This window comes from Coccinella septempunctata, chromosome 6 (genome assembly GCF_907165205.1).
Source record: "Coccinella septempunctata chromosome 6, icCocSept1.1, whole genome shotgun sequence".
In the NCBI taxonomy this organism is placed as follows: domain Eukaryota; kingdom Metazoa; phylum Arthropoda; class Insecta; order Coleoptera; family Coccinellidae; genus Coccinella; species Coccinella septempunctata.
In genome coordinates, this window is record NC_058194.1 from 34229384 (window position 1) to 34252723 (window position 23340).

Genomic DNA, 23340 nt, shown 5'->3' on the forward strand with positions numbered 1-23340 from the left:
TGGTAATCCTCCCCATTGTCGTCACCTATTCGATGCCCATCTTCCTCCGCCTCATATCTTCCTGATTAATTTTTCTCCCGGTTAATCATCCGGGTGGGAACCTCATTTCGGGTCGTGAAAATCGCGGAGAACCAACCGCATTTAAACGATGATTTTCTAACCCCTCGCCTCGTACTGTCAAATAAAGCCGAGACGATATTTCACCGCGTTTTATATCGCATAATAAATGTAAATTAAGTCCTGCGAGTCGCTTTTATAGGCCCTAAAACGAACGACAATTTGTAAACACATTGTCATTAAGGGCGACGTGTCGTTTCACCTCAAAGGTCCGGCTAATTTTGGTCTGGGGCATGTTTATTGGTTTTTCGTGTGGCAGGTACGTAAGACGAATACTTGGGACAGAGAAAAAGAATTTTGAAGCAACATAGAGACCAACAAAAACTCAAATCGTACAGTGGAATAACTGAGATCTTTTGCCAACGTAAAATTCAACAAAAAATATATTTTGAAATGATAAGATTGCTTTAAGACCTGAGAAGGTAATATTCCTTAGTTGGCGACGGTGACCAGGATGTGAATTCTCGGAATTATAGAAATTGACACGATCTCATGAATGTTTTCAACGATAATACGTAGACTGACATATTTTAGAATCTAGAAGAAAAGAGACTATATTTTCGCACATTAAGAGCGTGGATCCAGTGAACAACAATTGCCAGTTCCCCATCTCTAACACCTAATGTTATTATACCGTCGTATTATTATGCCGAATAAGCAAGGTTCATAATCGAATCAGTAGCTCTCAGCTACGGTAAATGTTTACCGGCGTATAAACTGTCTAGTCTGCACTGTTATTGACCCATTCCTGTTGGCAGCAACGAGAACAATAGTTGTTTCACGGAGAGACTTCCGACAACAAACCGAATGGAGAAGTTCGAGCTCCATCTTAGGAACATTGAAAAACTTAAACTGCGTTTGAATATCGCGAGAGAAGCGATTCGCTTTAGGAAAATGCACCCTGGCTCTTCTCATTCAGTCAATCTGCTCCTGTTTACTTTATCTTTCGTCTGTGAAGGATTTCCAGCTTCGAGAAAAAAAAAGTCAGCTATTTCTTTGAGCATCAGCAACAAACGAAGAAGAAGAATCTGTAGTTCCATCCATACGCTCATATAAGTTGAAAGAATGAATCAGATGTGTCTTGTTACTACGTGTATGTACACATATCTTCAATACTTTATAATAATTCTTATAGTTGGCAACACGTTCGACTATCCTGTCGTTTTCCTTCCATGCGATCAGCATCCAGTCGGAACAAATAACTACAAGAAGAATTTTTTTGAACGCCCAAGGATTCTGTCTTATACTCACAGGAATATCAGGAAAATTATTACACCAATTGTCGTGCTTATCAGATAGAAGGAACCAGGAAAGTACTCTAGGGTGTTTCGGTAAACCCCATTGTAAATTGTTCCACCCACGAGAGGTGTCATGGCATTGCAAATACCGAAAATCGAGTTCACTCGGCCTATTTCTTCCATATCGGATATTTTCAAAATGAGGGCCCTCACGGATATTATCAGGTTACCAGCGAACATTCCCACAAAAGTACCTGAAAAATTAGCAAGGATTTACTGGATATTTCTCAAAAAAAAACATACCTAACATTACTTGAGGGAATCAAGAGTTTTCACCTGAGTAAAATATGAAAGTATTTTGTGAAAAAGTAGAAACCAAACTGTACAATAGTCCGCTGAGTATTCCAATGATTCCGACAGTTAAATCTCTCAGTCTGAAGACTTTCATGAATACGTAAATACTTATATATGTTCCTGGAACAAAACAAATTTGTGCCATTTGGAAAATCCCAGATTGAATATTTACCCACAAGTTCAAGAGTAAACATTGTTGAGTTGTAAATAGAGTAGTCGATTTCATCCCAATTGTATTTTTTCCTAGTATAGATATACACAATGGATGATTCACCTGGAAAGATTCAAACTAAGCATAGTTTTTCAATATTTCTTGCTGAAATATTAAATAAAAATTGGTCTTGTTCTTTCATTCAACAACAGTTTCCATTGGAGAAGAAAAGGAAAAAACACCTTTTTTCATATGATCCGTAGCTTGTTTAATGATTGGTTGATTATTTACTTACCATCAAAAGAGGCATTGCATAGAAAACCAGACAAAATAACTAAACAAATTTTCGGTTTCTTCCTTGAATCTAAGTCAAAGATCATGGTGCAAACTTTCGAAAAATCGATGCGGACATCCTTCCCTTCAGTTTTATCCTTGGGTACTTCCGGTGGTAGAATGCACGAAGTATAAAGTACACAGAGCAAAAATAAACCGATCGAAAAGGAGTAAACACCAAGATATCCCACGGTCTTGAACAAAACTCCACCAAGAGCCTTCCCAATTATGAGGGCCAAGCAATCGAAAGCGACTAGACTTCCAACTCCTTGAGTTCTTGATTCTACCTCTGTATGTGCGGCCATGTAACTGTAGAGGCCCGTATAATAACAATATTTTCCTCCAAACACTGAATATGGTACAGACTGAGCGAGAGCAACGTAAGTTATGGGAATATTATGAAAAACCTGGCATATCATGAGTCCTATCTGAGTTAATACATGTCCAAATACAGGCACTATTATTAGAGGTTTTCTCCTGTTAGTTTTGTCACTCCAAGATCCTAAAAGCGCCATACAGAGCACTGGGAAGAAGCCTTGAATGAACGATATGTAAATTTGAACCTCTGAAACGATCTTTTGGACCTTGAGTTCCTGATCTTCCCCATAAGCTGATCTGTTTCTGAGAACCATAGCGTCGCAGGTTTTTCCGCTTAGATTGGCGTTTATTCTACAGGATTTTTCCAGCAGGAGGTTCTCCGTCGATATGTAGGAGCTGTAATAAGAGAGTAGATAGGTTAACGTGAGGAAACCCGAAGATATTCCACGTAGAAACCGTTTGAACTTTTCTGGAATACATGACGGAGCACCGACACAAGAAAAATTTAATATCATTTTAACCGTATGGAGTCGTAACTCCGAACGAATGCGGTGAATGCATGAATCGTTGAAATATTGAATAATTCATTTCGAGCGATAAAAATAAAGGTCTCGTTACGTGATAACAAGTCAGTTTTGAAAGTCGTTTGGATATAGGCAAGAGCCTATCGTGCGATAAAGCGTTGTAAAAAACTTCTCGCTGGTAATTCCGAGGACAACATGGACATGAAGCTTCAAAAGTCAGCGTTATCGAAGTGAACCTCTCTTTCGAATGAAATTCGCGGATGCAATCTTGCTAGAACCGCAATGATTGGCGCCGAAATCTCCTGGCAGGGCTCCGGGAGAACGTTAAGAGAATAACGACAAGTTTCCGAAACAAAAAGTTGGATTTTGGTATACAATCTCGGCCTTCGTGCTCTGCATGTCTTTCGCCTTTCGCGCTATCCTGAGGGACTTGGTCCAGTCGGGAACTCGGCTGCCAACTTCAGAGACGTACGGTGAATAATGCATTCTAACCTTTTTCTGGTAAATACGAAAAGAGAATTGAAAAGCGGTCGGAAAAATAGTAACTTTGCTGGCAGAAATTATTCGATGATTGTTCCAATGAGCGTGGATTGGCCGATCGATAATTTGACAGACAGTCGAAGTAAGGATCATTAAATGGACGTATAATATTGAAAAATTCTTAGCCTACTATGGAACCGAACAAAATTTCAATGTCAAAATATTTCACTACTCAACATATTCTCCCCTTAATTGGATACATTTATTACAGCGAACCTGGAAGGTCTCTAGACTTTAAAAAAAATGTTTCTTTTTGTTCTGCAAACCAAACCTCCCCAGCTTTTATTACCTCCTCGTTGGAAGAAAATTTACGACCTTTTCAACTTTTTTTCAGTTGAGAAAAGAGATGATAGTCGGATGGAGTCAAATCTGGTGAATAAGGAGGGTGTTCTAGTCATTCAAACCCTAAATCACGAATTTTTTGCATGGCAACATGAGATTTGTGTGCTGGGGCGTTGTCCTGCAAAAACAAAACACCTTTGGATAGCCTTCCGCTTCTTTTCTCTTTAATTTTTTTCCGTAGAGTTGTAAGTAATGTCGAATAGTAATCTCCGGTTATTGTTCTACCCTCATCCAAAAAATCAATCATGATTACTCCATGGCAATCCCAAAAAATGAAGCAAGAACTTTTCCAGCAGATTTTTGGACACGAAACTTCTTAGATCTTGGAGAACCAGAGTGTCGCCATTCCATCGATTGTTGCTTTGTTTCTGGATCGTAGAAATGTACTCAAGTCTCATCCATGGTAACAATTCGGTTTAAGTAGTCTACATCGTTTTCAAATCGAAAACAGATCGAACGCGATGCTTCTACCCTTTCACGCTTTTGGTCAACATTCAAACATTTGGGGATCCATTTTGCAGCAACTTTCTCAGGTCCAAATTGACGTGAACTATATGATGAACGCTTTCGTATGAAATATTCAGTGCTTCAAATATCCGTTTTAGCCCAAATCGACGGTCTGATAAAATCATATCATGAACTGCTTCGATATTTTCGGGGACTGACACAGAAACTGGCCTTCCTGATCGGTCATCATCTTCAATGATACTCTTTTGAAGCTTGCAGTACAATTTTTCACGGTCGCATACGAAGGACATTGATCACCAAGGGTATTAATAAAAAAACCCTTGTGTTTGAGTGGTACAGTGCAGTAAAGATGTGGTGTTTCATTACCTTGATAGATTCCTAGAAAACCCCTCATTTTCTCTAGACTATATATAGTAATTGTGACCCGAACCGGGATTTCCGTTATTCCCGCCGACCCCTCCAAGGGTCCATTAAGACTCTCTCGATCCCCGGAACCCCCGCAGAAGCCATTATCGAGCCTCGGTCATCGGAAACGTCCAGTCAATTCCGCAGTTTACGGTTGCCGGACCCCCGGTAGTGCCTCTGACAGATTTTCGCCGTCAATAAACGTCCAGCCGAAGAAAGCCTATCTGTCAATAATAACCGATTTTCCCGAGGCGGGGTGCGGATTTGTCAGGGATGAAAAATTGTCACATTAACCCGCTCGGCCGCATTGATTTATCGGACTGCCTCGCTATTTTTTCACAGATTAGGAACGACATGTCTGTAGGATAACGGAAATGTTGGATTTTTGGCCAAATCTTCCAACATACAGTGTACTCAAACATTCAGACATTGTATAAAGACTGCCATTTATAAAGTGCTCCAAAAAGAACCATCAAAAATGGAATAAGATGCTAACTTTCTAGTAAATCTCAGTCCTACAATAAGGGTAGAGACATCTCTCTGTGAATAAGGGTCACTTATGTTTGGCAGCTGGTGGAAATCAGTAGGATAAAAAATCCAGCTCATCCATAATGAACCTAAGAAGCCCGCAACAATTCCTAAGTGGAAATAACAGGAATTCTTTATCCAAACACGTGTTCGACGAGCATCCAAAATGGATGACGGCCGGACGGAAACAGGGCGGAAAACTTATAAAAAATGAATTTGTGTGAAACGAAGCCGCGGTCGCGCATAGAGAAGGAAACGAGAAGGAAAATAATAAATTATATTTCGGGAGATGTAGGAGTTGTTGGAAAACGGTATACGAAATCGTTTTATGCACGATATATTCGGCACGTCGAACGATATTAGATATTTCCTTCGTTCCGCCATTCGTCGCTCCTTTATGGCTTTTCTGGAAGAGGCGAATGCAAGGGAATGAATGCATTCCGGCAGTTTGGGAAAGCGGGTTATTTGTTCTGGTGGTAGCGCATTCATTCCATCGAGATTGAACAGATGTTGTTATCACTTAGGAAAATGCACTGATCTCTAGATCCACGCTGATGCGATTTTAGTTTGGGGACGTGCCCGTAGTTTTCGTATTCGTTTCTCGTCTTACGGATGCTTATAAGTCGGCCTAGGCGCCATAAATAAATCAGAAAGTTTCCAGATACCATTCAGTCAGCTGGTCCATATTCTATCCTGGATATGATAAAGTATCAACGAATCAAGTGCTACACTTCACGCAGTATTCAAGTCTTGGTCTAACGTAGACCTAGGAAAATGAAATGTTTTGAACAGAGACAAACTTATTTGCTTTTCCTAACAGAACAAAGTATGTACTTACTGTAGAAAGATTGATTTCAGTGCTCTCCTATGATAACGAAAGGAAGAGAAAAGCTCGAGGACCATATGACGATGATACCACACATGTAATAGGTGTTGGACGTCTTTATTCAGCTGTTTTTCGTCTCCAGCTAAGCGTTTAGGAGCGTGGGGAAGTCTAAAGTCTGCTAAAAGCGTGCTCAATAGACGAAATTGTGATTGAATCTCGATGTAAAACAAATTATTTTTTCTTCAAATTAGGTCGATTCTTCGGTAACCACTCAATGATCTTCTGACGTGTTTCCCGGATGCTACCAGCAGTAGGAGGAAAGAGATCAAAAAGAAGAAACGTTTTTTAACAAAGACGCGATAGCAAAGACCCAATAACGTTTAGTTTTAGAGTTTTCCTTTTTTATCCTTTAGGCTGGATCAACAATCGCACCCCCAAAACACAGCCGCCTCCCGAGCATGAATCATCATCCTCAGGTTAATAAGGAAGGACGTCTGCCGAAAAAATCCTTCGACCGTCCCCCCGTCCATCCATTTTCCGGGGTTTTCCCGGAAAATCCCGACCGATCCGTCTTCCTTACCGGCCTTGGCGACTGCGCCTATTTTTATGCGATTCCGTGTAAGACACGGGGGATTTATCAGGCTTTCCTGCATGCCCAATTTGTCATTCCGGAAGAGGCACCCGTCATTCGGGCCCCCCTCGACCCCGCAGAATTGCCGGTTCGCGCTAAAGAAGACACCGGGACAATTTTACAGTCCATTCGGAAGTTTTATGGCCGGGTCCTTTTCCGATCGCGGTGACTCAATAATGGATAGATCTGGTGGGGAGTAGCACGTGTTGAGATTCGTGGAGTGAATAAATCCTTGTAGTTTTCACGTTTGTTCATCATGAAGATTCCATTTCTAGCACTTCGAGCTACCAGCGCATTCGCCAATTTGTAACCCACACCTTATTTCCTGTTATTCCGATTTACTGGACTTTTTATTAATGAATTACTTGAAAATGTATCTGAGGCTCTACGTATTAAACTTGTTAATGTACTTGACACTCGATATCTCCCCTTCATTACAGTAATTTCCTTCATTATCAAATTTGATAATGATATAACGATATTTTTTTCAAGTTTCCAATAGAAAACCAGTGATTTCTATGGTTTCATTCTCAATTTTCAACAGTCGACTCATTAATTGAGAAACACATATAATTCCAGGTTGTGAATTGCGACAGACACATCGTAAAATCAATGTTCGATTCAATAACCTCCATCTTAGCGGCCATAGAAAATGTATTCCAAGAATAATCAAATAGCAGGAATGCTCGAAAATCCCTGATCGGGATCCAATCCACAGAAAAACCCATCCTAACCCTTCTCTCGGAAAATGTCTACCCTAAGGCGACGCCGTCCAGTCCTACCAGGCAAAATGTATCGATATGAGATAGCCGGACCCAATTTATCCCACGACCGGCCGGACCGTCACAGGCCCTGAATAACAAAAAGCTACCGAATGCCGAGAATGTCCCCGATTTCCAATCTTCGAGATTCCCCGATAGTTTTACGCGATACCGCCCCCGTCCACAGATATCTGATACAAACGATCGGCATTTATCTATGTTTTCGTAGGCGGCACGAAACTGGGAGTATGAGAATTCGTTTTCTGAGAGGAATTTCGAATGGCAGATTCGACGTTTTTCATCCGGTCGGTGCATTAGAAAGCGGCTTTGAGGGAGTAGAGTAATCTATTATAGTGGGGACATTCGTATCTATGTATATTTCGGAAAGGGTCGTGAGGAGCAAAGATCAAGCTACCGGCGCATTCGCCAACTTGCAACCCAAACCTTATTCTCTGTTATTCCGATATTAACAAATTTACTGGACTACTTGGATCTCCTAGAGTTTAAACAAAATTTGGAAATTCATTTTAAAGTATGCACGTTTGACAAACCTCAAGTTTATCTTCAAAAATTTCATGAACATCATGTCGAGTGGAGTACAGTCTTCAAGTCTCCAAAACGAAAGGATTCCTAAAACCTGAAACTTCAATTGTGTTTGAGGAGCAAAATCGTTTTTGATAACGGAATAGGAGCAGAGATACAGTCGACTCTCGTTAATTCGAAACTCGAGGGACTCTTAAAATATTACGAATTATCGAGTGTTTGAAATATCAAATGGTTCGAAATTTGTGAGAGAAAATAAATAAAACTTCGAATTATTAAGTGCTGATCAATTTTTATTTATTAACTGCTATTCTATAACAATGTCAAAAGTTCAGAGATACATTCGTGTACATACATGTATATTCATAATGTGAATTAATTAATCTTTCGAAAGAAGTCTGTTATACTGGTTTGCTTCAAAGCATATTGCTGCTGCTCAGACTGCTCAATAACTTTTTTTAGGAGAAAAAGTGCCTGAAATGCTTTTTCATCACTTTCGTTTTGTAGACAGAAGCTTTGTAAGGTATCGAATGAGGATCTTGCTTCCTTAACTGACACCTCTGCCAAAGGTTCTGATGTATCATCCTCATCTTCATCGTTACTTTTTTCATTCGTATCTGTCTCAGATAAAATTTCGCCATCGGTTAGTGAACCTGAGACAGCAACATCTTCATCCACTTGAACAAAGTCAGAAAAACTCACACCGCTGATGTCAACTAATGGTTCTATTGCTGGTTCTTCATCATCCATAAGTATTGGAACATTTTCCTGATCTTCTTTTAAGAAACCGGATTTTTTGAAGCAATTGAGAATCGTTAGGGGTGTTACAGCTCTCCATGCCTTGTCAATCAGTAAAATAGCTGTCAGAACCGTGATATTTGCAGTTAGCTGCTTGTCGAGAGATTCTAAAACGAGCTTAACAATTTCTTTGCGATAGAACGTCTTAAAATTATGGATGATCCCTTGGTCCAATGGTTGCAATTTGGAAGTTGTATTTGGCGGAAAGAAGTAGAGTTCCACGTTGGACAATATAGGAGGATTGTTGTGGACAGTGCAATTGTCTAAAAATAGTAAAATTTTCCGCTTTTGTCGTTTCATGTCCCCATTAACTGTTAAAAGCCAATTGTTAAAAAGTTCTGTCGTCATCCAAGCTTTTTTGTTAGCACGATAGTCAGTAGGAAACGATTTCACTCCTTTGAAACATCGCGGTTTCATTGCTTTTCCTATCACTAAGGGTTTAAGTTTTTCCGATCCGTCCATATTTACTGCAAGTAAAACTGTCAACCTCTCTTTACTATGTTTTCCCCCATGACATTTTTCATCTTTAAAAGTAAGCGTCTTGTCCGGTATACATTTGAAAAATAGGCCAGTTTCATCAGTATTAAAAATGTCTCGGGCATCATAGTTTTCAATCAAGGTCTTCAATTTACCGTGCCAATTCAAGCATACTACATCATCAACACTTCCACTTTCCCCACAAACTTTTTTAAATACAACTCCATTTCTCTTTTTGAAATTTGTAAGCCACCCTTCACTTGCTGCAAAGTTATTGATGCTTAGGGTAGACGCGAACTCTTTTGCTTTTTCCTTTAACAAGTTTCCGCTAATAGACACTTTTTGTTGTCTGCACTGTCTCAGCCAAATGACCAGGCTTTCTTCCAGACGGGGAAATTCACCTTTAGTAGTTCTTTTCCGTACTCCAGCAGTTTGAGTAGCATAAATTTTCTCCTTGTGCTTTATTATGGTTGAGAGAGTACTCAGAGGAATCTTGAATTCTTTTGCAACATCACTTTTCTTCTCACCTTCCTCTACTTTTTCGATTAACTTCTTCTTTTCAGCAATCGTCAAACATTTATACTTTCTAGGGTTCATAACTAAACGAACTTTTAATCTGTATACCAACGAAAGAGTAACCAATTCGTGTGTGTCAAATAGGCAAACTAATCATAACAAAAACAAAGGGTCGTGTACGTTGATACAAGTTTGAACTTGTAGCAAAATGTACTTCCAATCTTTCCGCCTCTTTCTCTATCCAACTTTGAATTGTCGAGTGTTGGACGCCGATGAGTTCGAATTAACGCGTCGTTTTATTATATAGCAATGATTTTTTCGTTCGAATTACCAAGTGCATAAAAATGTATTGATTTTGTTCGAAATATAAAGAGATTTTGAAGGGGACTTGTGATAGCTTTGAATTATAGAGAGGTTCGAATTATCGCAGGTTTGAATTAACGAGAGTCGACTGTATATCGAATCATCTGCACCCTCAATCTTCGTTACCTCCCACTCGTGGCAACCCTGTTGCGAGAACTCTCTCGGTCTACGAAAAATACGTCCGCGTGATATATTATAAATGGCCACTCGGCGTCTACGTCGAATAATGCGATACTCCGGGTCGTAAATCTAATTTTAATGACCCCTATGGCGGGAGGGGTGGCGCGCGAAAAAAAAAACGCGAAAATACGTCCGGGAACGGCCTCTCTGTCCGTTTTTCCCGTTAATTGAACATGTGTCATGAAATATGCCGATATCTACGCTACGTCAACGCGGACGAGACGTCCTTTCTGACGCCGTGCATTGTGACCGATGAAATACGACCGATATCGGGATTTATAGGGTTGAACGGCAACGCAGCGTCGATCACAGACGAAAAAATTATATACCCTTTCAACAGTTTATCGATGTCCGAATATTTTTCGTTGGTAGAATATTTAAGGAGTAGAGGGTGGTTTTTCGAAAGACAGTATAACCCTTTCCAACCTCCAGGACACTCTCGCAATGCTATTCGATCAGTAGTAGTTACTAGTTACTAGTAGGTCAAGTGATCCACCTCGAATCGATACTACCCACCCCTATGCATGATCGGTGCCAACGTCACTTTTGAACATAGACATAGAGACTCTATGTTTATGCTTTCGAAAAACTGATGGTAATCTGTAATTTTTAGACAGGCGTGTGTATTCTGTGATTGTGAATTTATGGTAAAAGTCAAAAATCTCGATTTTCAGAATTTTTTCATTTTCCATAGGTTTCCAGGGCTGAGATTGTTCACTTCCTGTGACTTTCAAAGAAATCCTTGACCCTTGTTCCTGTTTTTGCCCTGTGAGATCCATATTTGACAAGGACCCACCAGAACATTCAACCTTATGTTTGTTCTGTTGTAATTTCTCTCAAAAACTTCTCTCTTCGAGCTATATGAAACTCTGACAGTTGAATTTGTCCGTTTTTCACTTAAGACAACTTGAGTTCCTGTATTTTGTTACAATTTCGACTCTCCCTTGTTCCTTATACGGCAAAAACGTTGATTTTCAGTTAAGGGAAATAAGCTGAATGGCCCAACTTTGGGCTAAAACACCGTTCCGCGAATAATACAGGTAGTTAACGAGGTGCAGCATATTAAAAGATCCATAATCGGCTTTCAACGTTCCATAAAGTTTGGTGTCTGAGTGTTCGGGACGAACGGAGATAGGGTTAGCACTCACGTCTTCAAAGTTGACTCTGTATTATCGATCCCCGGCCGGGCTTATCCTTATCGTCACGAAACCCAACAAAGTATCTTCACACCGGCCAGTCAGCGTTTTCATAAGAGCCGAGCTCTTGACATGTTCCGTTTTTATTCACGTTTTACGATCTTGACCAGCCAGTACAGCAGGGCTGTTAACGGTTAAAATGAAACATTATGGTGGTGGTTTTGGAAAAAAGCCGCTGAAAAACGACACGAATATTGCCCATACTTGAACAGCCTAATTTCTTCGAGATATCGCCATGTCAAATTAGTATAATAGGGATGTAGTTGGCATCAGGTTAACCTAACCTACAATTGGTCATAAAATTTCGAAAATTTCGTGGTTTTCTACCCCCCTAAGTCTTCGAGTTCTGTAAAAGTAGGTGGAGCATTTGTGAATTCTTCGAATTGCTTACACGAGGTTGGGTTTAAGGTTTGTTGGAAAATAATTATCTAACGTGGGAGTATCTCCTTTCTCCTAGTCAGAAAAAAGGTTTTCCTTTCGATCCATCCACTCTATGTCGATTCGAGTTTCATCTTTCTCATATTATATAATCTCCCGCAACGAACGAAGCAAAAAATATTTTTTACGTGGCGTCGCGACGCCGCCGTCTACAAAAATCCGATATCTGTCTCCGAAGACGTATCAGCCGCACAAAAGACTTCCTCCACATCACTCACGAACTTCGGTATCGTGTATCTCTTCATGAAGTAGAACTCGTCCTACACGTACACAGTTGTAATTCGATATATCTATATATAAATAGAACGGCACGGGGTAGAAATCCCCAGTTGAAGGAGCGTTTCTCAACACGATATCAGGAAATGTGCAATTTTGGCGAGGCTGGTGCTTATCAGAAAACAAGGACAAATGTTTTCCTTCGGGGACACTGGCATGTCTGGTCCAATAACTTATAACTTGATTTATGTGGTTAACAAGGCTGCACTTAAGGTTAGCTGATGTAATTTGGAAGTATCGATTTTTACGGCCAACCTTCGAAGTCTACCGAAAACTTGTTATTTATTAGATTTAACTTGGAATTTTAGGTCATACTGTTGAATATTTTAAAGGGATATATTTCACCAGCACCAGAAGTAACGAAAGCTAAAATTAACTCAACGAAGAAAACATTGAGAAATTGTTCATGTTTGTTACGTGTTCTCAACATCAAACTCTTTAGAAAGGATCATTCAAAACCAACTGCGATGTTACAATAATTCATATAGATCACCTGTATTTTCATTACAGATACAGGTGGGTTGATGATGAACGATCAAGTATCAAGAAGTGAATTCTTGAATGTTCCTCACCTAACCGTGGCTTTTTTGCTATCGAATTCGCGAGATTCCTCTGCGAAACCTCCTTCCCTGCTCGAAAGAAACAAGATATGAACTGAATTATCCCTGGAAGCCATCTTTGAATATTTCATGAATCCTAAACAACTCCTAAATTAATTTCAAAGTTTCCGAGGCAACACTTAATTGAAAAATATTGTTATTCCTGCGACGTCAAAGATACCAGGGCTACAAGATTTTCAGCCCTCCGGATCACACTGATGAAAAAACTGGCGAAACAGAATCTGAACGATTTTTCGAATGTTCAAGCGGTGGTCGATTTTCTTTTTGAGGGGAAAGTGTGGTTAGCACAAATTTAAAGTATTTTGGCCTATGTCTCTTGATAGTGTAGAGTTTAGGATACAATTTTTGGTCGCTGGTTTGTCTAATTTCATTTAGAATTTGATGGCAAAAAAACTTTTATGTTAACATTCGTTTATTGGTGGTTAGCATCAAATTTCGTATAAGAAAAATTAATGATATTTGTTTGTTAGCAACAATATTGTAATAAAAGTACCAAAGCTAACTGAATTATACTGATTTTCATCAATCTAGATTCGTATTATTCGAACTAATTAAAAGAATTGTTCTATTCTTAGGAACTATAGATACTCACTAGACTTATCTCTTGTGATGTCTCTTTTTTGTGAGAATCTGAAAGAATTATTCTGTTGGTATTGATCCATGAATACCTCGTCAAAACTCCAATATACGACGTCGGTGAGTCAAATCATTATTGCAACATAAACCTTGATTTCATTCCATATCGATCGGATGAAACGCTGTTGATTTCTATGAAAACGGGGAAATTGTATATACTCCTCCAGTTGGCTTGAATACAATAATTATAACTATGGCACAACACCCCCAAACGACCCCCTTTAGCGATCAAAACGAACGAACGACCTAGGTCACGATAATTCTTGTTTTTTTTCCTGACGGTGACCTTCCATCGAGTTTTCCTATTCACAGTTGGTGGTTTACAGACTGGCGTGTGGAATGTATTCATTCTTCGGTGGTTTTACGAATTTCCTCACCTACGTTTAACAGTAAAGTGTTATAAATGTTTCTTTCGATTTAATTCTCGAAGCAAAACTTATCGATAAAGCTCATGTCTCGTTTTCTCATTCCCGTCAGGTGTTTCTGACCTTTAAAGGCCTCTCCAGCGGCCCCTAGACCAGCACACACTTGATATACTCAACTATAAAACGAACGAAACGAATTTCAGCCACTAGAAACCTCTCCTGGTGTTTGGCACACACCGGAGGCTATTAGACCGCCTCCTGTCTATGAAGTTTCATCATTTCGGTTCAGCTCGAGTGCCCTCATTAAGGGCGTCTAGTGGTCTCCAGAACCCCCGTATCCCCTCTACACTGGCCTTCCGAACGTTGTCCAAATGTAATCCCTCCATGATTTTCCACTCCGGGTGGAAAACGGAGGAAAATCCGAAGTTTCGCACGTATCGTATTGTTATGGTCGTCTCTCGATAAAGTAAGTCGAGTGGTATACGTAAAAAAGCGCTGTCATTGATTATCTTTAGGGGGATTTTAGTTGTATAGGGTTTGAAATATTGCTCAAGGTTTTCGAAAATCAAAAAGCATATATTCTTGTATAAAAATAGTAAAATTTAATATGCGAATCCGTTTTGTAATTGCCTCGGAGAATGTGTTCAGATTTCAGCAATTTAAATTAGTTTCACAATAAACAGTTCTAGGAACCGGCTAAATTCAGACATTCATTAGAAGGGGCCGTATCTTGACTCCCATATAGAGTACATCGAAACTATGCGAGGGATGCTTTCTGTTATTTCTCGCATTGCAGCCAACGTCAAAGTCGTTCTGGTCCCGTAGCAGGGAAATTCGAGAAGAATTTGTTCCGTTTTAAAGCTATCCCAGTCCCCATGCATCGCATTGTTTCCATTTCAGACTAATACAGGTGGAATGTTCGCAACTCTACATCCATTCTCAGTCAGGTCCAATTAAGAGTTTTCATTAGAGCTTTTATTGATGTGGATTCGAGACTTTCTCGCCTAGAAGTTGGCGAAACTGTTATGGGGTTTCCACGGCATATAAGATATTCGTTTTGTCCTATTAATTGTTCGTGGGTTCATATACCTCTTTATCGATAGTTTTGGAGCCATTCGTGGAAACTATATCAACGATGAATTACACGAAAAAATAATTCAGCATTGTCTTCAAAGGTTCATTGTGGACAATCAACATAAAAGGTGGCAATTGTAAAATTCACCATTCCCAGAAATCCTGGATTCGGTGAAGAAATCGCTCTATTCGTTCACGAAGAACTTGTCTTACATAAGAAGTTAGACAGAAGTACACTTTACAGTACATGTTTGATGGCGTCGTCAGCAAAGATTTACAGCTCACGTATACGAATATGACAATGCTTTGTGATTCGAATGGCTGTCCTAAGCTCTGGTAGAGAGACCTGCCATTTCGAGATGGAACAAGTAACTCCTTATGCGCTGGATTTTCTTGGAATTTTCCCTGATATTTTCTCCGATAACAGTCTCTTTGTACCACAGTCCTTTTGTGCGCGGTGCTTTGGCATATCCGAATGCATTCGAGACGTCTATCTCGCGAAAGATGGCGTGTTTTGTACAAGTGAAATTTGTTTTGATGCAAAAAGACCGGATGAGATGAAACGGATAAAGTTTTGCGCAAAAAACGACTGATCGGTTTGGTATGTACGACTTGATGTTTACACTCTTCTGTATCTATTAATTTGGAGTTAAATACAGGCTGCTGTCGGCCTCAAAGGGATCCAGTTTGATATTATTGCGTTTTTCACTGAGATGTGTCTATAATCGATTCGGATCTTTTTCGAATGGACTAATTGGTGTTGTTCGTTTTCTTTCAGGCCTACTTGGTTGGTCACATGGCACCAGGTTGCGACGAAAGACAGAGAACAGCTCTCCCTGGTACTCATTCTCAAGCTTTTACCGATTTTAACAACAAGAAATACCTAGAGTTGATTCGAAAGTACTCCGAACTGATTGTGGGACAATTTTTTGGACACTTACATTCAGATACCTTCAGAGTGATCTACAACGAAAGAGGTGAGTTCAGATTTGTTTGCAATCTACTATCAGAAAGTATTTTCTTTATAGTTTACAGCCAAATTCAGGAAATTTCTGTTGAAATATCAAGAGTTCTTTAAATGTTATCAGAAATAAGGGCAAAATTAGTGATAAGACTATCGTCCTTCAACAATGAATGAATACTTTAACAAACTTTTTACATTGTATCCCACTATCCCTAGAGTCTTGTCAGTAATCACACAGCATCAAAATATCTTTATGTCTTCAAGGGATACATTCCATATCGTCCGAAAATTATGCAGCTGAAATTTTCGAATAAAGTACCTACAGATGAGTGCGGGCGTCAACTTGATATCTTTTTGCGCAACGGACGTTCGGAAGCATTAAAATTTAAATATCTGGATTACTCTCAGTCACCTTCCAGTAATTAAAAATAATTTATCTCGCGCCCGTTTAATGGGACTTCTATGGAAATGGCGACGCTTTAATAAAACGCGGAACTTTTAAATTCGTCATTTATCTCCAGAGGAAATCGGTAATGTATGCCGGTAATTCCCGTTAAAGAGTTTGGGTTTCCTCTGTTTACGTTGAAAGAAGCCGGAAACGAGGCGTGGTACGAAAAAAAATCGGCAATTATTGGGTGGATATAACGCTGTAGGAGTAGACCAACACCCAAAATGCTAATTTGGAATCTCAGATTGGTTGTATGGTGACAAAAATGAAATAATATATCTCTAGAGATCAATAAATTCTGGTATGTTGAAGTTTAGTGAATGGTTGAACTGCAAAAAACTTGTACTTTAAAAAAAATGGAAAGTACTGCAAGCCTAAGACAACAAGTAGGTGTTAAGGGTGAAAATCTCCATTAAGTACAGAGCAATGAATATCTGGGACTAGATTTGATTTAACTTCAAGTGGTGGGAACTTCGAGGTATCCCCTGAAATAATTTTATGTGAATACAAGATTGGAAAGCTTGATTTAGTATACATATTCTCAATCAGAGCTATCATATTTCTAAGTTGCATAGTCTAACATATGTTAATTCAATTATAGACTTAAGTATCAACTTAGAAGAGATGTTTTTCCGATATTATGCTGACAGGTTGATAGATTTCCGGTAAATCCGAGCAGATCTTTTGGGCGTTTTGGGTCAAGTCGATCATGTACCATCCGAACCATAACTCATCACGACACGTGTTCCCCGCGATTCTTCTCTCAGCATAGATAATCCCTACTAATTCGCCCGCGCAGCTCGTAAACAAAACCGCCGCCGCCGCCGCCCCCGTTAATTCGACCGAATCGGAAAATCGCGGGAAAATTTATGCGGCGGTTGCAGGGCGCCAAACCCGGGCATTTTTCAATCCGCAACTTCCCAATAAGGGACCGAGTTAATTCGGCGATTGAAAAATCTCAGCGGAAACCGACTGCGATCCTTCTCCCAAATTAGATGCCAGTCCCGAATCCCCACGATTTATCAGCGGGAGAGGATTTGAATGAAAAAAATCGACCGACCGGTTTTGCGGGCATCGCGGCTGCTGTAATCGGCGTCCTGATACGATCTCCTTGTTTTTAATCAAACGAGGAGGTGACTGAAACAACCAGCTAGCTAGAGGATATCCCAAATATACTTATTCGAGGAAAAAAGAGAAGTGTTTTCGTTGAATATGAAAACACCGGCTCCTTCGCCATTTTGCAACTTTCCTATAGAGACTAGGAGTGCTTCCACCATTTTGCAACCTTAATACGAATCTCTTGATAGATATGTTTATGTTATAAAAAGATATAATCATTGTTGAATGCTCCATGACATAATTCATCCTTATCAACGAACGATAAGGAGATTATGCATAAATAATATCTGTATGGTGTAACTCCACGAAAGAAGAAAATTTACACTTGTACGTTCGCATTGGCTGTGAACCGCCATGACGGTAAGCCCTAAAATTCATGTGCACCATTCTATGCATATCGTAGTCCCGGTAATCGCCCAGGATCAAACGATTCCTCGTTTCGCTCCGAGTATGAATCCGTCCAATTCTCGACGACACAGTCGGCTTAAAACTATAACAATCCACGTCTCGCAATGAGAATTTCAATTAATCTTGTCGCTATTGAATTCCGGAAAGTTTTCTTCGCGTTTCACTTCATGAAGATTAATAGAAAACTTGATTAATTTCGGCATCGCGCGCGCCCGGAAGTGTAGCTCATTAGGGGGCGTCGTGACGGCACTAGACGCGTCGTCGTTTCCTATCTTTTGATTTATTTATGAGCTGTAACATATTCATAAATAAATGGGGACAGTTATAGATGGCGCGAGCTGAGCCAGACGACCGAAGTTGCGAAGTTAAATTCGGTCTCTGGGGAAGAGTGGGCTCTGTAATTTGACTGTGAAGGATCACGATTGTTTTCGGAGGCTGGTGGTGGTGGGAAATTAGAGAAAAGTTGGAAAGTCTGGGGGGCAGATGACGGCCGATGTACCATCGTCGTTTCTCGTTTTGAAGTCTTGTCGTTTACTGTACGAAATGCAGAGAACAGCGAGAAACATTTCACCCTAGATTTATTGAGATTCCTGAATGCTGTATAGTGTTACCCATTTCCGAAAAGAATCCTTCGATTTTTTCACATGGCTCTTCGAAATCGATAACATTCAGAAATGTAAATAGTTGTTCATCGAACAAACGTGACGATTTTAATCATATTTGTGATGCAAATATCAATAAATACTCCCTATATACTGTGCAATCAATAAATCTCGATTATTATCGTTTAGTTTCACACTTTTCATCTATTATGTTTAGATTTCTTGAAGTATTATAAAAAATATCCATATAAACCATAAAACTGAGAATTTCTTCGAATGAAAGATGTTTTTTATCACTGCTTTAACTGAACTCAATGATAATAAATTCATACAAAACTGATCGAGCTATCCGATACAATTTTGATCTTATTTCATCAATTTCCAGAATGTCCGAAAAATCGTTCATTTGTATTGAAATTTTTCAGGCCATCCAACTTCGTGGGCAATGTTGGCACCAGCGTTGACGCCCAGAAGATTAACTGATGGACCAAACAACCCAGGAATACGATTATACAAGTACAATCAGAACACAGGACAAGTAAGTCAATTTTGTGCACTATTAGCATCATCTTAGAAAATGATTATCAAACCAGCAATCACATGAAATGAATCGGTTTTTATAAAAATATTTGAAAACGTCATATAACGAAATTTGAATAAAATACTAGCAATAAAGTATCAATCAAACAAGACGCAACAGATTTTCTTCGTTATTCCGTCCAATATCCGATAAAAATTCGAATAATATTCGTTATCGAATGTTTGAAATATGTTCCAGTTTTCTCTTGAAGAAATTCCGTTAATATTTTGCTCAATTCTTTCGAAATAAACGTTCTAACTCTAATTGCACTACTTGCGTAGTATTGGCGCTTTCGCCATTTTGCAACTCGGCGTATTTCCGATGATATTGTCGCATTCTATGTCGTCATAACCTTTTTGGCACCTTCTCTCGAGGACACCAAAATCAGATTTAATCGTCTCCCGAAGAAAATGTCCCATGAATTGATAACCAGCCCCGATTGCCGTGAAAAGCGGAAAGAAAGTGCTCTGCCCCATCTCGTCGCTCTCTCCGTTAATTCCCGAGAATGCAAAGGGCTGAAAGTTTATCGGAAATCAAGCTAAAAATTGCACGACAAACTCCAACGCCGGATCGGGCTGAGTGCGCCAAGAAGATCCCCAGGAATCGTTTCTATTATTCAGACCGTACAATGTAATAGAATTCGTTGCGATACTCGGAACGCTCCTCCATTTTCGGGGAGGGCGTACAAGGGAACTACGAAGTTCTCGACAGACAACGGTTGAATATTGCAAAAGTCTTTTTCCGATGAATTAGTAATGGCGGGCGAGCGGGGGGGCTGAAATTTTCGGTCGAAAATCCGGATACGTCCAAGTGTTCTTCGACCGTTTGGGGGATATCGAAAGGGTATGAATAAATCCTTAGGTGGACGACATCGTCTTTTTCCGAACGACAAGGTTCGGAATGGTGAATGCAACCCTTCAAGAGTCTTGATTTTGGCTCAATTCCCTTGCTCAGAACCCGGAAAATATAGGTATGATAAGGATGAAGCCAAAATCACTATACACCAGTGGTTCCCAACTAGTGGTCCGAAGCCAAAATTTTCAGATTTTTAACTGGAATAGTTGCTCTTTGAGAATATGTAATACATTTCCATCTACCGTTATTTTTATTGAGAGATAATCCACTCGAAAGGTGACTATCGAAAAATTTCCAAAAAGATGGAATCACTTAAATAATCGTCAAGACCGAACGGCTGCATCGAGCTCCATAAAATTTTCAGATTCATAACTAGAATAGTCGCTCTTTCAGAATATGTATCACATTTCCATCTACGGTTATTTTTATTGAGAGATAATCCACTCGAAAGGTGACTATCGAAAAATTTCCAGAAAGATTTCCAAATTTTCTTTGTTTCTCTGTTCCTTTTCTTCTTGAGTTGAAGTAATTTTGAATTGTCATTCAATATTCTTCATTCAGCATTGGAATGAGAGAGCATTCAAATCATGGCCGTCCACAACTGTATCGACGAGAGCGAACATTTCCAGATGAAAAATACGACCGTTTTTCCGTAGATCCGAAGCGATAGTATCCACCCTCGTCCCCGTATATATACAGGAGGACGCATAATTTATCGCTTTTTAAGTGGCGGCTGTCGGCCCGACACTTTTACCGAGGTGAACCGACCGCCAACAAGTGACTTGTTGCAATTTGCATCAGACAAGGCCGATCCTGCAGGACGTGATGAATTATTCCCGCCTTTCCAGCGCTTTAATCAGGGAAAACCGCGAAAGCCATTACGGAAGGCCGGTCCGCCAGGATTTTTCACGATGGGGCCGACGTTTCTGCTCCCCCTCTCTCTGTTTCTCTCTCTGGACTGGGGCAGATTCGACAGGACACCGGAAAATCCAATCACCTCCGGAATTGATTGCTTTCGGTTGCTCCGGGACTGAGGGTCTAGTTGGCGGCTCGTGCGAGAGATGTTCTATTAAGGAATTTGGAAAATTCGCGGAAATCGACGTACGTGCTCGGATTTCTTGCTGCGTCGCGACGCCGTCCGGGGCATCCCGCGAGACGTTTTGGTCTCGTTCGTGCCGACTATGTTTTAGCGGCCGCCTTCGTTATTCTTGATCATAAGATATCGCTAAGGCCTTCGACGATCATTATCCCTACTCAAGAGTAGCGCGGGTAGGCAAGCGCGGGTAGAAATCGTGGGTTTCAAAGCGCGGGTAGGCAAGCGCGGGTAGAAATCGTGGGATTCAAAGCGCGGGTAGGCAAGCGCGGGTAGAAATCGTGGGTTTCAAAGCGCGGGTAGGCAAGCGCGGGTAGAAATCGTGGGTTTCAAAGCGCGGGTAGGCAAGCGCGGGTAGAAATCGTGGGATTCAAAGCGCGGGTAGGCAAGCGCGGGTAGAAATCGTGGGTTTCAAAGCGCGGGTAGGCAAGCGCGGGTAGAAATCGTGTGTTTCAAAGCGCGGGTAGGCAAGCGCGGGTAGAAATCGTGGGTTTCAAAGCGCGGGTAGGCAAGCGCGGGTAGAAATCGTGGGATTCAAAGCGCGGGTAGGCAAGCGCGGGTAGAAATCGTGGGTTTCAAAGCGCGGGTAGGCAAGCGCGGGTAGAAATCGTGGGATTCAAAGCGCGGGTAGGCAAGCGCGGGTAGAAATCGTGGGTTTCAAAGCGCGGGTAGGCAAGCGCGGGTAGAAATCGTGGGATTCAAAGCGCGGGTAGGCAAGCGCGGGTAGAAATCGTGGGATTCAAAGCGCGGGTAGGCAAGCGCGGGTAGAAATCGTGGGTTTCAAAGCGCGGGTAGGCAAGCGCGGGTAGAAATCGTGGGTTTCAAAGCGCGGGTAGGCAAGCGCGGGTAGAAATCGTGGGTTTCAAAGCGCGGGTAGGCAAGCGCGGGTAGAAATCGTGGGTTTCAAAGCGCGGGTAGGCAAGCGCGGGTAGAAATCGTGGGATTCAAAGCGCGGGTAGGCAAGCGCGGGTAGAAATCGTGGGTTTCAAAGCGCGGGTAGGCAAGCGCGGGTAGGCAAGCGCGGGTAGAAATCGTGGGTTTCAAAGCGCGGGTAGGCAAGCGCGGGTAGAAATCGTGGGATTCAAAGCGCGGGTAGGCAAGCGCGGGTAGAAATCGTGGGTTTCAAAGCGCGGGTAGGCAAGCGCGGGTAGAAATCGTGGGTTTCAAAGCGCGGGTAGGCAAGCGCGGGTAGAAATCGTGGGTTTCAAAGCGCGGGTAGGCAAGCGCGGGTAGAAATCGTGGGTTTCAAAGCGCGGGTAGGCAAGCGCGGGTAGAATTCGTGGGTTTCAAAGCGCGGGTAGGCAAGCGCGGGTAGAAATCGTGGGTTTCAAAGCGCGGGTAGGCAAGCGCGGGTAGAAATCGTGGGTTTCAAAGCGCGGGTAGGCAAGCGCGGGTAGAAATCGTGGGTTTCAAAGCGCGGGTAGAAATCGTGGGTTTCAAAGCGCGGGTAGGTAAGCGCGTGTAGAAATCGTGGGGTTTCAAAGCGCGGGTAGGTAAGCGCGGGTAGAAATCGTGGGTTTCAAAGCGCGGGTAGGTAAGCGCGGGTAGAAATCGTGGGCTTCAAAGCGCGGGTAGGCAAGCGCGGGTAGAAATCGTGGGTTTCAAAGCGCGGGTAGGCAAGCGCGGGTAGAAATCGTGGGTTTCAAAGCGCGGGTAGGCAAGCGCGGGTAGAAATCGTGGGTTTCAAAGCGCGGGTAGGCAAGCGCGGGTAGAAATCGTGGGTTTCAAAGCGCGGGTAGGCAAGCGCGGGTAGAAATCGTGGGTTTCAAAGCGCGGGTAGGCAAGCGCGGGTAGAAATCGTGGGTTTCAAAGCGCGGGTAGGCAAGCGCGGGTAGAAATCGTGGGTTTCAAAGCGCGGGTAGGCAAGCGCGGGTAGAAATCGTGGGATTCAAAGCGCGGGTAGGCAAGCGCGGGTAGAAATCGTGGGTTTCAAAGCGCGGGTAGGCAAGCGCGGGTAGAAATCGTGGGTTTCAAAGCGCGGGTAGGCAAGCGCGGGTAGAAATCGTGGGTTTCAAAGCGCGGGTAGGCAAGCGCGGGTAGAAATCGTGGGTTTCAAAGCGCGGGTAGGCAAGCGCGGGTAGGCAAGCGCGGGTAGAAATCGTGGGTTTCAAAGCGCGGGTAGGCAAGCGCGGGTAGAAATCGTGGGTTTCAAAGCGCGGGTAGGCAAGCGCGGGTAGAAATCGTGGGTTTCAAAGCGCGGGTAGGTAAGCGCGGGTAGAAATCGTGGGTTTCAAAGCGCGGGTAGAAATCGTG

At 41.6% G+C, this 23340-nt stretch overlaps 1 protein-coding gene across 2 annotated transcripts in view; it reads left to right on the forward strand.

The window, feature by feature from the left end:
* The window catches only part of LOC123315171 (acid sphingomyelinase-like phosphodiesterase 3b), a 127310-nt gene that overhangs the window by 90572 nt on the left and 13398 nt on the right, over positions 1 to 23340 (forward strand). For both annotated transcript variants that reach the window (XM_044900766.1, XM_044900767.1), the window contains 2 exons: positions 15797 to 15995; positions 18985 to 19097. In XM_044900766.1, coding sequence (XP_044756701.1) covers positions 15797 to 15995; positions 18985 to 19097 — 312 coding nt within the window. The remainder of the gene's footprint in view (positions 1 to 15796; positions 15996 to 18984; positions 19098 to 23340) is intronic.